The sequence below is a fragment of the Dermacentor albipictus genome, unplaced genomic scaffold (genome assembly GCF_038994185.2).
Source record: "Dermacentor albipictus isolate Rhodes 1998 colony unplaced genomic scaffold, USDA_Dalb.pri_finalv2 scaffold_17, whole genome shotgun sequence".
NCBI lineage: Eukaryota > Metazoa > Arthropoda > Arachnida > Ixodida > Ixodidae > Dermacentor > Dermacentor albipictus.
The window spans coordinates 3,023,785-3,040,299 of NW_027225571.1; the positions used below are offsets into that span (position 1 = coordinate 3,023,785).

At 47.0% G+C, this 16,515-nt stretch overlaps 1 protein-coding gene across 2 annotated transcripts in view; it reads left to right on the forward strand.

Annotated features, from left to right (window-relative positions):
- Nucleotides 1–16,515, forward strand: part of LOC139051981 (sodium-coupled monocarboxylate transporter 2-like) — a 154,723-nt gene that overhangs the window by 21,561 nt on the left and 116,647 nt on the right. The window contains exon 1 of one of the 2 annotated variants that reach the window (XM_070529045.1): nt 9,809–10,454. The exons of the other annotated variant lie outside the window; for it this stretch is intronic. Coding sequence (XP_070385146.1) covers nt 10,122–10,454 — 333 coding nt within the window. The 5' untranslated portion in view covers nt 9,809–10,121. Of the gene's footprint in view, nt 1–9,808; nt 10,455–16,515 lie in introns of those variants that run through there. 2 annotated transcript variants of the gene reach the window in all.

Here is a 16,515-nt window from a genome sequence, read left to right on the forward strand (position 1 = left end):
GCCATAGAAAGTTGCCCGCGAGTATAGACAGGGATCTACATACCTGCCGCAAAATGTGTGGGATGAAAAAAAAAATGCGTCACGTTAAAGAATAATCGCTACTGCGATCTGGAGCAGAAGTGCTAGTGGCTCAAACAGGGAGCCACACACCACACAATGCCAACTGTTCGCTTAAAAAGCTTCCTCGGTCGGCGCAAGTCTTACCGTTCAAGTCCAGGACGGGTGAAGTCCTTACTGAGGACGTCTTGGCCAAGTGGCGCGCGTACGCTCCTCCAGTAAGGACGCAACGTCACCCTCGAAGGTACAGGCAACGAGGAAGAGACACAAGGCGATGAGACGTCATCGCCAGTGACGCGCAGTATATGGCTGCCCGTTCGACAGTCAGATACCTACTTTGGGAGTGTCCCGGTCTCGCGAAGAGAAGCACAAGGCAGCTGGCATACCCTCACTGGGTTCATGGACTACACCACCTCCTCAAGCTGATTCCCAGCGAAATATAAGCTTTCCATGGGAGTCCGTGTGCAAGGCCGGCTTGACAGACAGGTTATGAGCGAGTAAGAAGAGGAAGGCAAGATATAAAACGGGAGAAAGAAAACGTTCTGCCTCCTTCCCAACCTCCAGGGAGGGCCGCCTCCGATGAAGACGACGTGGACTAGAGTTACTGAATAAAGCTTTCGTCTTTTCGAAAGGAAGTTGTTGGCCTGTTTCTGCGAATCTTTACCCCTACCGATGCCCGGTGCATGCGATACAGCGCAAGAATTAATTTCGCATAATACTGCGCCAGCTATATTGCATCACTGCTTCGCACTATGATAAAATCTTCATATCCTTAAAGCGAAGCTTTCTCGGCCTATCCTTCCAAGTTTGGTGTGGCTGATGCTGTCGGGTGGGTCAGTAGTCGGCGCATATATTTGGGGATATATATACGAAGTTTATATCAGCGCCGAGTGCTGGTACCAGCAAACGGGCTTATATAATTCGCGGGCACTCAGATCAACAACGAGTAAGCGCACCTCTACTCTGCGTAATAAAAAACATTCCCTCTTAAGACGTCCACATGTATACTCGACTCGTAGGTATCTTTAAAGCACACCGACATCTTATAGCGCATTATATTCGACGGAATATTTTATTGATAATTTTTATTTAGCCCTTCAGTAGGTGCAATGATTACAGTGATGATGATGGCGATGATGATGTCGATTGTGTTTATTAGCATCCAGTTTGATACGGGGCAAAAACAAATTGTCCCCTAACATGCTTGAATGAATAAGCTTTTACTTCATCTATCGCCATCTGGCCTTTTGCCTCTCTGATATCGATCTTGGCTTTCGTCTTATTTAAACCCTCTATAACTGCACCGTTATACTTGCAGTGACTCCAGTTTTTATTCTCTCCCCCGCTTTTCTTCCACCAATACTCTAATCGTCTCTTGCTTATCTAAACAAACACCAAGTGGTATGTGCCACTGGGTGTTTGTTTAGATAAGCAGGGCATGACTAGAGTGTTGGTGGAAGAAAAGCGGGGGAGTGGCACCTACCGCCATGGCAGGCCAGTTTTCCAGAATGAGTGTAGCCACTATGGCAGAAGAGATACACAATACTTATTTGCAGCAAGATAGTCGTAGTGCTTATCTGTGCGCGCACCTGCCATCACCATTTTTCACTCCACAAGCGTTATTCATAGACTTCGTCCTTTTGGAATCACTGCGTAGGCGTCCCACTCTGAGCATCCGCCTGATTGGGGGGTTCACATTTCTGCATAGCTTTTGACCGGGGCAGTACATAAATTTCAACCGCCTATCTGAAGCTTCGATTCTTATTGATTCCAACATGTGCGTTAGATTAGGATTTGTTTTATTTTAATGCGAAAGCATTATATGTCCCATGAAGAGGAAAATCCGGCGCCCGTCCCCAAAATTGACCTCACCCACTCCAAAAATTTGGGTCGTCTACCCTCAAAATTGACTTTGTCCAATTCGAGCACAGAACCAAGTGAAATGTATCGGCAGAGGAGTCGTACTGATCTCGCATTCAATGCTCGTAAGGAGATTTACGTGCCTCTGTAACTTTTTTTTTTATTGGCCGACCGATTTCGTTAATAATGCTCACTTTCATGATAAGCAGGCGCCAGTCCTTAGGAACTACTTAAGCAGACGAGCTGCTTTGTGAATATGGGCGTTATTTTGCTTGTTGACGTGAAACGCTTTTATAACCGGTCTGAGGAGATCGCTTGCTAAAACCGCATGTAAAAAACCAAACATGCTTTACTACTATCGCTTATATCTTCGCAAGCGTACAACCCACACGCCTTATTTTGGCATCGTTCTGTAGAGGAAATCAGTCATTACTCGATCATACATGTGTGGCGTTTGCTGTTTGTGCCATTGTTTGTGCCACGCATGATGCAATCGCAGTTAAATTTGCCCTCGCGCGCGGCGTTCAGAGAGGCGTAGCTCGGTAGTACGTTCGTCCATCCGAGTGGGAATGGTCGCCTTTGAGAGGGATCACTCTGCCACAGCAGGCGTAATTCATTAAAATCAAACTGGTGCTCATCAGGAATTATAGGGCCTACAAGGGGGAAATTTGTTGCAGACATTGCAAGCTTCCTCGTCTATGGCGGCATCCATGCTTTCGACATGTAAGATCCAGAAATGGCGCAGCAGGACAGATGAATATTCCAAGCCCTTTGACCACAACGGAACGTGCCCGTGTCCCCAGGGAGCGTAAGCGCAGGAGTTCGAGGCAAGCGCGGAAGCACCAACAGTCTACAAGGGCGGCGGCGGGCTTGCGCGGCGCGGGGCCGTCTGGAGCGCCACCAGCATAGGAGGGTCATTTGTTTAGCCTAGTGCCTAAACATCCTCTGCAAAACAAACGGGCCCACTACGAATATAGAGAGCGAGCTCGATTGCAAAATTAGACCGTAAGACGCGGCCCGCCTAGCTGTAACGTATACAAGTTAGGCATGTGGAGCTGTCTAATCCGTGCAAAACTGTAACTTGTGTATTTGGTTACGCCATTTCTACCCGAATTCCCATACACCCTCTGAAGCACGCAGAATATGTTTCACGTACCCGCTGCGGCTGCGCCACTAATGCAGCCTACCCGCTTTTTTAGAAATAACTGTTGGCGAACGTGAAAGTAAGGGCGCTATAATGTAAAACTACTCGAAACTTTTCTATTCGAATTTTGCAATCAGCCCTCCGTAATTGGCCAAAAAAATTTTGGACGCCCCCCCCCCCCCTACTTCACCTGTCTGTCACGCGACGTCACGAAAACCGCGATAGCTCCCCATCTGATATGACATGTACGCTCGGATTATGCATGATACGATCGAACAAAAGAAAAATAGTTATTACTAATTCGACGCCTTTTCGCCATTAGCCCTCGGCTATTGGTCAAAAGTTTTCGGACTGCATCCACTTCACCTGCCTCTCACATGACGTCACAAAATCGCAAGAACTCACCACGCCGAGCTTTTCGCCATTAGCCATCGGCTATTGGTGAAAAGTTTTGGGGCTGCGCCCTCTTCCCCTGCCTGTCACGCGACGTCAAAAAACCGCCAAAACTCACGGCGTGTGACGTGTACGCGTTAATGATGCTTTAATATGCCGAACAAAACTGAATGTTCTTCTGAATAGCCGCAGACTTCCCCGTTCCGAAAGGAATAAAAGATGGCTGCCACCGGTCGCTCAGGCACTGGCTACTCGCACCTGTCGGAAAGCTTGAGTTTATTTGCGTGTAATAAAACTTTTTGCGTGGCCGTGTAACGTTTTCGAGCACTTTCGGCAAGTTTACGACCTCGTTCTGCCAACTCTTCTTCACTGAGGATCCGTTTTAGCGTCATTCTTGAGCTTCCGTTGCATGCCGCCGCGATCTTCAACCAGCCATCGCAAGCTAAGGTAAAGCGCACCAATCGCAGACGCCGGCATTACCCTCTTCATCCAGTTATCAATTTTCAGTGCAGTGGCTCGGCCCCATCGAATCCCTCTCACTTAAGCGTGCTCCTCGCCTCTTGTGAGCCAATTAGATAAGACAAGTCGCTTAGTGTAGGCAATGTTATTCGTTTTTGAAGCAAACGAAAGTGACCTCCTATGAACAAGGAGAGCGTTTGGTTGGTCTATTCTGACAACCCTTCGGGTGACCGCCCGATGCTTGCGTCGGCGGTTACGCAAATTTGACGTCAGGAGATTGGAATAAAAACATATTGGAATAGTTTTACGTTATAAGGCTCTAAGCCTTATCAAAGCCGGCTATCCCAAGAGAATGTTAAGAAATTTAGGCTATCCCTTTCCCCCTCCGTATAACGCGCAAAGATGCCGGACACTAAAGCACACTGTCTAAAAAAGAAAAAAGAAAGAGTAAACGTAAGTTTCAACACTGTAAAAAAGATAAAGATAACCTTAAGAAGCGTCCAATATGCAGCCGCGGCAATTATGAGAAGTTGATACCCACTATGCAGTAAATTCTCTGTCGTGCGCGTGCACAAGAGTGAGTAAAAAATAAATAGACAGAGAGAGAAACAGAAGAGAGGAAAGACAGGGAGGTTAAACAGACGTACGTCTGGTTTGCTACCCTTTATTGAGGAAATGGAATACAGGAACGAAAAGAGAGAGAGAGAGAAGGGAAAGAGAGACAGCATAGATTTGCGCGCACTTGAATTTACGCACCGAGTATATAAACGGTCACCAAGACCTGTCGGCTTGAGATACTGCAATAGCGCTTTCGTGGTTTCTTGTGCCATCGACGCGGACTGCCATGGTCCAAAGGTTATCATTTCCGAACATGGTCTAGAGTCCAGCCGGTTCGATGCTCAGTCCTGAGAAGTTGATGCTCGACGTCGTACCGCGGAGAAAGACACAATATGCGTTCTATTGTTTCTGTTGTACCACAAGAGTCGCACATGGGCGTATCCCCATTCCGATGCGGAACGAATAAGCCTTTGTAAATGCGACCCCGTGCCAGAGGCGGCACGACAATGTCGCCACAGAGCGGGAATAGTTTGATAGCGTTTGTAGCTTTAAGGATGGATCATGTGTGTGAAGGTGAGATTTCGGGAGGTTGGGAGAGCACCAACATTTGTATGTCATCGCTTTAGCCACGAAATGAAGTTTTCTTGCAGCGTTGGTTCTGGATAAAGGTATCGGAACTGGTCGAGCTTCCACATGAGCGGACCGGGCGGCCTCTTCGGCCAGGAGACAGAATGATAGGATGAATGGAAGGCATGGAGATTAACTGATTCTGGTTGGCTACCCTGAACTGTGAGAAGGGAAAGGGGCAGAAAAACTGCCAAAACAAGGAGAAAAAGTCAGAAAGTGATGTACACTGGATTGTGTCAAGCCAAGGTGTGGCTTCTATAGCAGGCGACGCCTTCATTTTCAACGCATTACGTCGGCGCACAGGGGAATATCATACTTTCCCAATAGTGCTAAAAGCAAACACTCAATTTAAGTAACGCTCACAAGAATCTATTCATCAAATCGAGTCAATTAGGCCGCTGTCCACAAGGACATGCGATTGTTCTGTAAGCACAAATCTCTGTTTAGAGGGCATGTTAGTTTTAAAGGAAATATGCGTACCTAAGTGAAGGTTACAGACCAAGCCAAATTACGAAATTTTGCCATGAAGAAGAATGGTAAGAAAAAAAATTCTGGGACGTCTGAGCAGACCTGCCGGTCATTGCGAAGACAAGTTTGGCCTTGTACGTCAGGCTAAGCAAAGTTCCCTCTATATGGCCAAAACGTGGTCTACGAGCTCCTTCTTTTCTGTCTGAAATGGCGCGTCGTTTATATCCATACCTTTTTTTTACATATATATAAAACGTTTGGAATCTACACTAATCAAGCCTTCGTGCTCGCCTCCATCGAGCATCTCTTCGCACACCAAAAGCTTTCGCTGCAGCACGAACGGAGTAGAACCGCTTGAGAACGGCTTCGAGTGATCTTTTAACGCGGTAGCGTTAAGGGCTCCGTGTCGCAGGAAATCGGGTGTCAACGTCGGCGGTGTTGTCCGTAAGCGAAAATTTCCGCATATATTAGGGTATAGTATATGCCACGTCATTCTATATGACATGCGATATATGTTGGTTATATTGCCACACCATTCCGTCACTAAAGTTGCTCATACCATGTCTTGCATTCTTGACAAAGTTATTCCTCTGGATTTTGAGAATGACGTCCAGCCCACAAATAAATGTCATGAAACAAAACACCGACAGTGCATGATCTTTATGTTACATCTTCTCAGACTTAAATATTCAAAGTGCAAAACATTAACAGAAATCTGAAAATGATGCAATTTTTTGGGCGTGGCTGTGCATTCCCTCCGGAATCTATCCATGGAATAGGCCGCGTTTCTACCGGAAAGCTCGCCTTCGTGCACAGCCTTTTCCACCAGCGTTTCCGGTAGGCATTACGGTTAGATAAGCTGCAGTTGCACGGAAGCGTAAGAAGCACTGAGGGATCTTTGAATGCTACTCATTACGAAGTATACGTCGACAGCTTCGAAATTAAAAATTATTGGGCGCTTTCTTTTTATGTGTACTGCGGAGCATATAGGTGGGGTACACACTTGAGCAAAAGTAGACGGCCACAGGTTCCATAAAAGGCATAAATTATTTACGACTACTCTTGCTATCTTTATGTACAGGGTGGTCATTCTTAAGTTTTACGGAATTAAAAATAAAAAACGCCTGTTGCAGATAATATAATTCTTGCCCTTGAGCTGATTACTCGAGGAGCCGGACATTACTAACACAAGAAATAGAAACACATTTCAACTAATTCGCATAAACGCACTAATTAACTTCTTAATTAATTACTTTACGGCACCAATTGCTTTCTACGAACTGTAGCCCGTAAGCTTGCAAGAACTGAATATCCAGGATGACACCGGCTTCGAGATATTCCCTCCCAAAGTGCGAGACGAATTACATGTACCTTCGATACTTTTGTGCTTCAATGCATAAAAAGAGTTGCTTCTTAAAAAAGTAAGTTGATCAACACTGCATTTTTACGGCAAGCTTGATGGCGCGTATCTCCGAACTGGCGTAATTCTAGAAATTCATGCCAAGTGGATAAATCTTGGAAGCTCACCGGCTTAAATTCATAAATTTAAATATGTGCCATACCCTAATTAATTCAAAATATAATTAGTGATTTTTTCTTAATTTGTTGAGCATTTGTTTCGTGGAGCAAGTAATGTCCACCTTTCGGAATAATCCAGCTCAAGGACTAGAATTATATTAGCTGCAAATGGCAATCTTAAAGAATTCCGTAAAACTTAAAAAAGATCACCCTAAGTAATATTACGTGCCTCAGAGTGCACTACACGTATAACAGGCTTAAGCCGATGTACATTACAAAAGTAAGGGCTGGTTTTAAAATGTTTTTGCAGAAAAAAGGAAGGCTGCCATTATCAGAAAAACTACAGTCAACGGACGACCCTGGCAATGCAGCCATAATTTATTTCTGAACTGGACTATATGAAATTGACTACAAGATGTACTGAGTTCTATCCTCTTGACTGGGCAGTTCCACATAAAAGGTGCCGTCTTGGCTAAAAACAAACTTTGAGCTTTCGTAAGTGGTTAATATTACTTCCTAGTAACCGTTCTATGATATACATAGATAATAACGATGCCATAAAAGTCATAAACAAAGTTCAGTTCAGTTCAGTTCAGTTTTATTTCCTTAAAGACCCCTTTGCTAGGGGTATTACATAAGGGGTGGGTACAGTTGATAATGCCAATATAAACACAGGTATACTGAAAAAATTGTACATGGAAGCTCCATTTTCGCAAGTGCATATAAACAGAAATAATAACACGTGAAAAAGCAGGTTATTGATTAGCCAACACGGACACATGTTCGAGAAACGATGTCGGGCAAGTGATTACAGCTACGTGGTGGGGAAGGGCGTTCCCATCTGATGCTGTGCGGGAAAAAAAAAGACGAGGAAAAAGTAGTTGTGTGGGAGCGCGGGCGTAAGACTTTTAATGGGTGCCCAGTTCGTAGCGATATGCCTGCGGGTGGTGTCAAGTGCCTTGTCGCAGTGACTGCATCGAATTAGCTGTTACCTGACGACAATATCGCCTCGAGATAGCACCGATATCGCATCGAACAGCGAAGCTCTTCTTTAAGACGAGGAAACTGAAACTGGGGAATATTTGTTAAGGATTGCTTTTGTCGGCAGCACCCATAAAACTACATACCAGAGTAGCAGCGAACTGACCAAATTAAATGTGACTATCCTTAGAATGAAATGACATTACGAGGAAGCTTTAGCTCGGAGGCTCCAATCTAAATATATGGGAGCGGAGAAATCGTTTTCTTCAGCTATAACTGCACCAAAATTGATGAGATTTGTTCTAGTTACCATAAAGAGTTACACTTTAGTTATGTAGAATGCAGACTTTTTGTTAAGGCCATCAATATCGTTTTAGAAAAATTGTTGGAAATCGCAAAACTTGTATAAACGAAACTACCAAGTTTACAACTCTAACTTGGCAACGAAAGTTGCCAAGTTGCAACTTTTGTAAACCACATTTAACAATGCGTTCAACGCAGACGAAGTTTATGCATGTTACACCTGCGTTAATATCTTACTAATTTGTGGATAGAATTTTTCAAAAACTCGTAAATATTGCACTGAATTCACTTAGACTCTACGTTATTACACCAAATTTGAGCACTTTAGATGTTCCAACGGGGGCAGTTTACAGAACTGTGAGATCGGTTTTTGGTGCAGAGCTAGGAAATTGTAAACTTCGTGCCTCCATTTTTTTGAACTAACAATCTTTTTCAATTTTTGTAAAAAGATTTAGAATCTAAACCAAAAATGTACTTACTACAGTCAGTAGAAGTTAACTTTCCCTGACAATTGCAACAAACTTAATTAAAATTGGTCGAGGGGTTATCTCAGAAAAGCTTTTCTGCGTTTTTACATGTATTTGAAAAGGTCGCATCGGAGTTGGGCCCGAGCTAAAGCTTCCTCTTCCATCAACCGGTTTTTGTTTTAGATACGATTATACCCCCGCGGTTTTTAGCTAAGCAGTGTTGGAGACTGCGTCGCACTGAGCGTTAGTGGAGCGGGGGAACTAAACTAAGTGTCAATATTTTGTACGGACGCTTACACATGTGCATGTGCACGTATGGTGCAGAAAACATATTATCTCCACTAATTCCATTATAGATGCAAGAGAAGACCTGTGAGCGTAGCAGATCATCTTGATAAGCTCAAACACGTCCAGTATCAACCCATTTGAGCGCAAACATTACCGCTCATTATGGACGCTAATAGCCTGACCAGAACGTGTTGAAGGTATGAAAGCTCTGTGAGCTCTGTTTCTGACACAGCCAAGGCACGTTTTGCTTGTATCCATTCGACGCGTACTCAGGCGCACATTTTGTTAAAAAAAAAAAAACAAAAAAAAGAGAAGGAGGGGGGGAGTGAAGGCAGGAAGGGCGTAGCCACATCTCTTTTGCCAGCCCCGTTTTTTTCTCTGAATGCTAGAGACAGGGATCTTACGTGCTGTTGCGCAGTCGCGTGTCCTTCGGGATGTCATTACTCAATTTCGCCGGACACAAGAGCGCGCGCTGTGTGATGTTCTCGCTTGATTCTCGCCGGCGTCGACCGGCGGACGCGAGTGCTTCTGGCGTCGCAGTTGCTTGGCGATGTTCACCGCGAGCCCCCGGTGAAGAAGTAGAAGGAAGGGGAATGGCGGAAAGAGAAGGGAGTCATTAAACGGCGGCGGATAATCGCGCATTGTGAATTTACGCCGTGCCAGCTGCTGCGCGCCAACCGGTTCACTGAATGATCGCCCATAGACGACCGCAAGAAGGAGGGAAAGCGCGCGCACCCGCCCAATGCACTAGTGTAGCCCGATGGCGCTGTATTTGGCTTCGACATTTCCGCGCGGTTCGTTTGCTGAAATCACCCCGTCGCTGGCGGGCATCCTATTCGCACTTCCAGGAGGCATGACGCTGACAGCCTCTTCCACTCATCTGTGAGGCCCGCCGTACGCGCGAGGCAACCTAGCGCCGGCTGCGACGTTGCTGCCGGGCCGCTCTCTCCGTTGTTGCTGAAATTTAGATTCTGCGCCGGTCGCGAGCGGTGGGCACCATGCGCAGCGATGTCGAGTACGCGGTGTTCGGCGCGCTCATGTGCGCCAACCTGGGGTTCGGACTCTACTTTTCCTGCGCGCGGCGGGCGCGCAAGGAGGCCACCGCCGAAGAGATGTTCCTCGGCAGCCGGAGCCTCCGCACTCTTCCGCTCGCGGTCTCCGTGCTCGCGTCCATGCTTTCGGCCATCGGCGTGATCGGCTTCAGTGCGCACTACTACGCCTACGGCTTCCACTACCTGTGGAACTTCCTGTCCGCTCCGCTCATCGCAGTCATCGTGTCCAAAATGGTCATTCCTGTTCTCTACCAACTGAGAGTCACATCCGTGTTTGAGGCGAGTATACGTCAACTTTCTAACGGAGTTTTGGTCAGCACTGTGGGACGTAACGTGCTGTCGTATTTCGTGAGGACTGGACGGGTGTGCGTTCTGTAAGAACGCGCGCCAGCGTCCAAGCGCACGTCAGTGCGTGCTACACGATAGTAGTTTATAATTTTAGGTCAACGTGCACAAGGTCTATCTGAAAACAGTTGCAGTGTTGTTTGTTGTTACTCGCGGGGAAGGAGATCAGCCGTCCCTTTCCCCGCAGGTAGGTCAGCTGCCTTGCGTAATCATCGGCTGTCCAGCGCCTCAAATATGAATAGTGAGAAGAGTGGGGGCTGGGAATCAACAAAACATTTTCGTCCGTAAGAACTGTGCACCTGGCAGCAGCCGCGTTCGCTAAGAATATGTTTCGATATCATAATTGGTCGATGCCTGTTCTTACGAACCGGTTTTAGCGTACGACCTGCTTTATGAATACCAGCCTATTATAGGAACCGATCATGACAGGGTATGGCAAACGCGGTATAGGCGGCTGTCATCGCTGCGCGTCGCTGGAGCCAGCCTAAGGGACTTCCAGTAACACAGGCCCTCGCCGAACTAGATCTCAGTTCGTTAAGCTGATCGCGACGCGCGGTGTTTCTTTTTTCCATTACGCACCTCTGTTTAGTTATTGGCCGGACATACAGGGTGTCCCACGTAACTTGAGCCAAACTTTAAAGATATGCAAATGCCACATAGCTTGACAGAACCAATGTAATATTGCTTGCGTTTGCTGTCGCTTTGAGATACTGAGATTATTTTTTTGAATTCCATGTAATTATTTAATTAGTCTTAATGAATTATTCAACTTCGCAAATGTTGTAATTAGATTAAAGGTATCGATGAGAAAATTGCTGCGCGACTGGCCGCTCGAGGAAGTTTGCGTGTATTCGCGGGCTCTTCACATGCTTGGAAAAACACTTTTACGCAGCACGTGTGGAGCAACAGAAGCTGTATCGGGAGTTCTTCATGTTGCTCTGCGATTTTCTCCTTGACACTTTTCATTTAATTACAATATTTGGGAAGTTGATTACTTCATTAAGACTAATTATGTAATTAGGTAGAATGCAAAAAAATAACAATACGAGTATCCCCAAGCGACGGCAAACAACATTACCATGGTTCTGTCCACCTACGTAGCATTTGCATATTTTTAAGGTTTCGCTGAAGTTACTTGGGACACCATGTTTATAGTATATAAAGAAAGAGATAGATTTAATGGACCCTGGAAAAGTTTGCTTAGTGGCATGCCTTGCAGGCTACCCGCGATTGAAAGGATGAAGAATGAAATTATGCGCACAGTTCCCAACAAAGATATGCAACATACCAAACACAGCGCTGAACACTAAGGTGTCTCTAAGGAAACACAAAAGTGACTTCGTTGCGCGATATACAAAAGCATTGCTAGTCCATGAGCCAAGGATGTGTCTTGATTGAAAGAATGACAGTTGATACACGCGTATGTTGAGTGCGGACATTAAGGCCGTTCTTTGCATTCTATATAATCTTGCAAACGCAGATTAGGTAGGCTATACCTTCCCGCACTTTGCATGCAGGGCACAGTGGTGACGTCATCCATTTGATTTGAAATAGGAAATCAGAACACTACACGTGGCACAATAAAACACAGTATCGGGCCAGTTGGTGCATGTAAGTTTCAAGTAAAAACTGCGCAATGAAATGTGGGCATTAAACGTCTCTATCGTTTCTATGCCCTTTTTTTTGTCCTCGTTTAATTGAGTCCCTTCTTTCCTTACTCTTTTTTTGAAGCCCAAGTTCACAGTCTGTCACGTGGGAGATGGAGTAGTAAAGCTGTACTCTAATGTCCGTAAGAATGATCAGAGATGAGATGGAACTTACCTTAATTTGGCGGACCTCCTGTTTGTGTTTATTTCTCATTCCTTGTAATGCTATCACCTAAATTGCAATACCAAATTACAACCAAAACTAAATAAATAAATGACGCTATTATTTGAAGTGTTAGCAGTTATCGCACCACCCTAAAGCTAACTCAAACTCCTCAATAAATACCGCCTGTTTACCAAATACTGATACACATATCAAGATAATGAAGGCAAACTTAGCAGAAGCGAGGGGGTTAATGATCTAGGCTGGTGGCTCTGTCTCTGGAATATTGGGCAAATGGTTCGTGACCTAATACACCGTTGCCAGACAATGTTGCCAACATATGAAGTGTGCAGAAAGTCTAAATCCTATGGGTAGTGTTTGCTATAAACGGCAGTCAAGGCTTTGGCACACAAACACGAATGCTGGAACGCCCACTTTTTTTGCCTTCGTCACGGTAAAAAAAAAAAAAATCACCCACCTTAAAGGTTGTCGCCCGCTGCCCTGGCGCCTTCTTCTGAAATACCTCCTATGAAAAAAAAAACAAAGAAAAGAAAAAAAGGGTCTCCAAACCACGCTGTGAAGGTGGTTGGACAGCGAAGCTGTGAACGATAACTAGAACGTTTACACATTGCGACGTCGCTTGACATTATTCACACGGGGACATGCACATGCACTTTACCTAATTATTAGCCTAAGACATTTCGATGGCCTGCAACTTGGCTTGTGCCGCTATTTCGTGCACTGACACAGAGTGGGCCAGAGAGAATAGAAATGCACATAATCATACTTTCGCCGCGGCTCGGATGCACGCTGCTCTTCAGGAGTCCTCACTATGCGTTGCTTTTCCATCGCACTGTGACAACTCAAATCAGATGCTAGGCAGGTTATTCATTTATATACGAAAGTGTAGTTACGTCACTCCCTGCTTCGTATGCTATAGTTGCCGCAACTGCAGCTTATGCAACCGTAATCTTTACCGGGAAACGCGTGCGGCGAATGCTAGGTGCGAAGGCGAGGTTTCTGGTGCTTTTTTTTTCTTTCCCCCGCACGGCCAGCGCCGCCGCTACTGTGGATGCGTGGAGGCAAGCGCCATCTGCTGGTGCTGCAAGGAACCCAGCAGCGCCACGGCGCGCGCCTCCCCAGTGTTTGCCCACGAAAGCGACAGAACCATTGGGAGACAGAGCTATATAACTTCGTTGTAAAGATTGTTGTGCTCTGTGTACCAAATCACTCGTAGTAACAACTGTAGCCACAGGTTATTATAACACGCCAACAGATATAGTCATTTAAACTTATCCCGATTCATTTCATACTTTTTGCGGTAAACCATAATTTATAGTTGCTTTTAGAGCGCAGGTCTTAAGCGCCAGTTCCTGCGTCGAGCGTTGGCGTTGGCGTCCCTCGGTACCAAGCAAACGAGCACAGCGAAGGATGAAAGAGTGAACGCGCAGTGCAGCGGGGGATGAAAGACGGCGACAGCGAAGAGAGCGCTAGGAGGAAAGCCGAGGAGGAGGGCATGGCGAAAGCGTGAGGAGAAAAGCCTAGTGCGGCGCAAGACGGGCTCTGCGGTGACGATGGCTACGCGATAGCGCCAAAGTAGCGCGCGTCGTTTGTTCACCTATGACGCCACCGATACTGTATATGGCAACAAAGCGCTCCATGAGCGGAGGTCCGTCTGCGGCGGCGGCTGTGAATCACGCCCACGTGTCACCCACGCGCTGCCTCTCGCGATCTCCAGATAAGCGAGGCAGTTGCGCCGCACTTCGCTACGTTCGTAATGTGCCGCATGATACAGATTGTCCGCGCCAGCCAACATATCGCGAAATAAAAACACGTATAGAGCTGGGCACAAATTTCGCATTACGGAGTATCGTAATAGTCGGTGAAATTTTCAACTGCTGCTGCTGTCGCTGTCTTGCACACCACGTCGGGGGTTGATTCAGAGCGTTCATATAAATAACAGGAGAGCGGCGGAGAGAAAAGCGGACGCGAGAAACTCGTTTGGACCTTTCCATCACGTCGTCAGAATGCCCTCTGTAGTTCCCTGGGCGCCGCCACAATACCCTCTCGACAGCTGTAACTAGCAGCGACCCCCCCTCCCTTCCGCAAGAGCATTGCTGAAACTGCAGCGCTTACCTTCGTACTAAGCGCAACAGTCCAAAGGGGAGGTAGCTAAGAGAGAGAGAGAGAAAACAAGGGTAAGAAAGGCAGGGAGGTCAACCAGAACAGCATCCCGTTTGCTACCCTACACTGGGGGTGGGGGAAAGGGGAATAGAAAGCGGAAGAAAGGGAGAGAGTAAACACTGAGTACGTGTGGGAAGGACACCAAACACAAGGACACTATAAACGGTCTGTTAAGCCCGTGCACTTCAAGTACTGCACTAGTGCACGAATCGCTTTTCGAGCCAGTGACGGGTGTGGCCACGGTCCGAGTATCTTTGACTCGGTGAAAGGTCTCGAGTCCAGTCTGCGTAAAGTTGCCCGCAGAGAGAGGCGTTGGACATCGTAGCGATGGCAGGTACACAATAGGTGCTCGATGGTCTCCTCACACCCACAGGAGTCGCACATCGGGCTCTCGGCCATTCCCATACGGTAGGAATATGCGTTCGTAAACGCCACTCCCAGCCACAAGCGACACAACAAGGTTGCTTCGCCGCGGGAAAGGCTAGATGGTAGTTGTAGCCGTAGCGTGGGGTCCAGTTGACGTAATCTGCAATTGAAGCCACTTGAAATCCAGAGATCTTGGGACTTCTTGCGCGCAAGATGGCGAAGTTCTCTGGCAGCGTCCGACCTCGCCAAAGGTGTTGGACGCGTCTTGGTATCCTCGTGGGCACACCGGGCAGCCTTGTCAGCTAGGTTGTTGCCGACGATGCCACAGTGAGCAGGGATCCACTGAAATATAATGTGGTGTCCTCTTTCCAGAGCATGATGGTGCAGTTCCCTGATTTCAGATGTCATCTGCTCGTAAGTTCTGGGACGTAATGCGGACTTGATGCTGTGAAGGGCTGCCTTAGAGTCACAAAATACGACCCATTTCTCTGTTGGCTCTTCGCTGATGTACATCATAGCGGCATGGAGAGCTGCAAGTTCTGCCGATGTAGATGTAGTCGTGTGCGACAATTTGAATTTAGCTGTGACGTTCTTGGCTGGAACGACGAATGCGGCAGTTGAGCTGGTAGGTGAGGTCGAACCATCAGTATATATATGTATGCGGTCATCATACGTCTGGTGCATTAACAGGAGCGTAAGTTGCTTCAGAGCCGGCGACGGATGATTGGACTTTTTCGTAAGTCCAGGAATAGCAAAATTCACTTGAGGTGGTCGCAGGCACCACAGGGGAGAGGAAGGCTTCGCCGCCGGTGTAAAAGATGCCGGTATGTACTCTTGATGAGCGCTAATCACTCGTGAAAAGGTCGCTTGAGGTCTATCTGCTGGTAGGGAGGCCAAATGACGGTCGGGGATCCTTGACAGATGGCGAATGTGCGCTCTGAGAGAGTCGACAGCTACATGAGTCTGGATTGTATGGTCTCCTGCGATGGCGATTGTTGCTGCGGTTGAAGTGCACCGAGGCAGCCCTAAACACGTGCGTAGGGCTTGACCTTGTATGCTCTCCAAGGCGCGAAAGTTCGTCTTGCATGCACTTGACAATACTGGTAGGCTGTAACGTAGGAGTCCGAGAAACAAAACCCTGTACAGTTGCAACATAGAATGGACTGGTGTACCCCAGTTTTTCCCGCATAGAAATTTGAAGACCTGAGCAATGGCGACTAGCTTCTTCTGCAGATAGACGCAGTGAGGGCTCCACGAGAGGTTGCGGTCAATGATGACGCCCAGAAAGCGATGCGTCTTATCATAGGATACAGCTTGACCATCGATGGTAACAGGATAGGATGACATTTGTTTCCGCGTAAAACCAAGTAATGCGCACTTTTCAGTAGACACACTGAGGCCTTGTTCTCGGAGGTAAGAAGCCGTCATGGTTGCCGCCCGCTGAAGCCTGGCTCTTAGCTGAGGGCGAGTCACTGCAGAGGCCCAGATGCAAATGTCGTCGGCGTATATTGAGACATGTACTGTCTGCGGTAGGTAATCCGCTAGTCCTACCAGGATGAGGTTGAACAAGATAGGGCTCAACACTCCACCCTGCGGCACACCACGGCAGATGTAATGGTCTGAAGTTGGGCCGTCT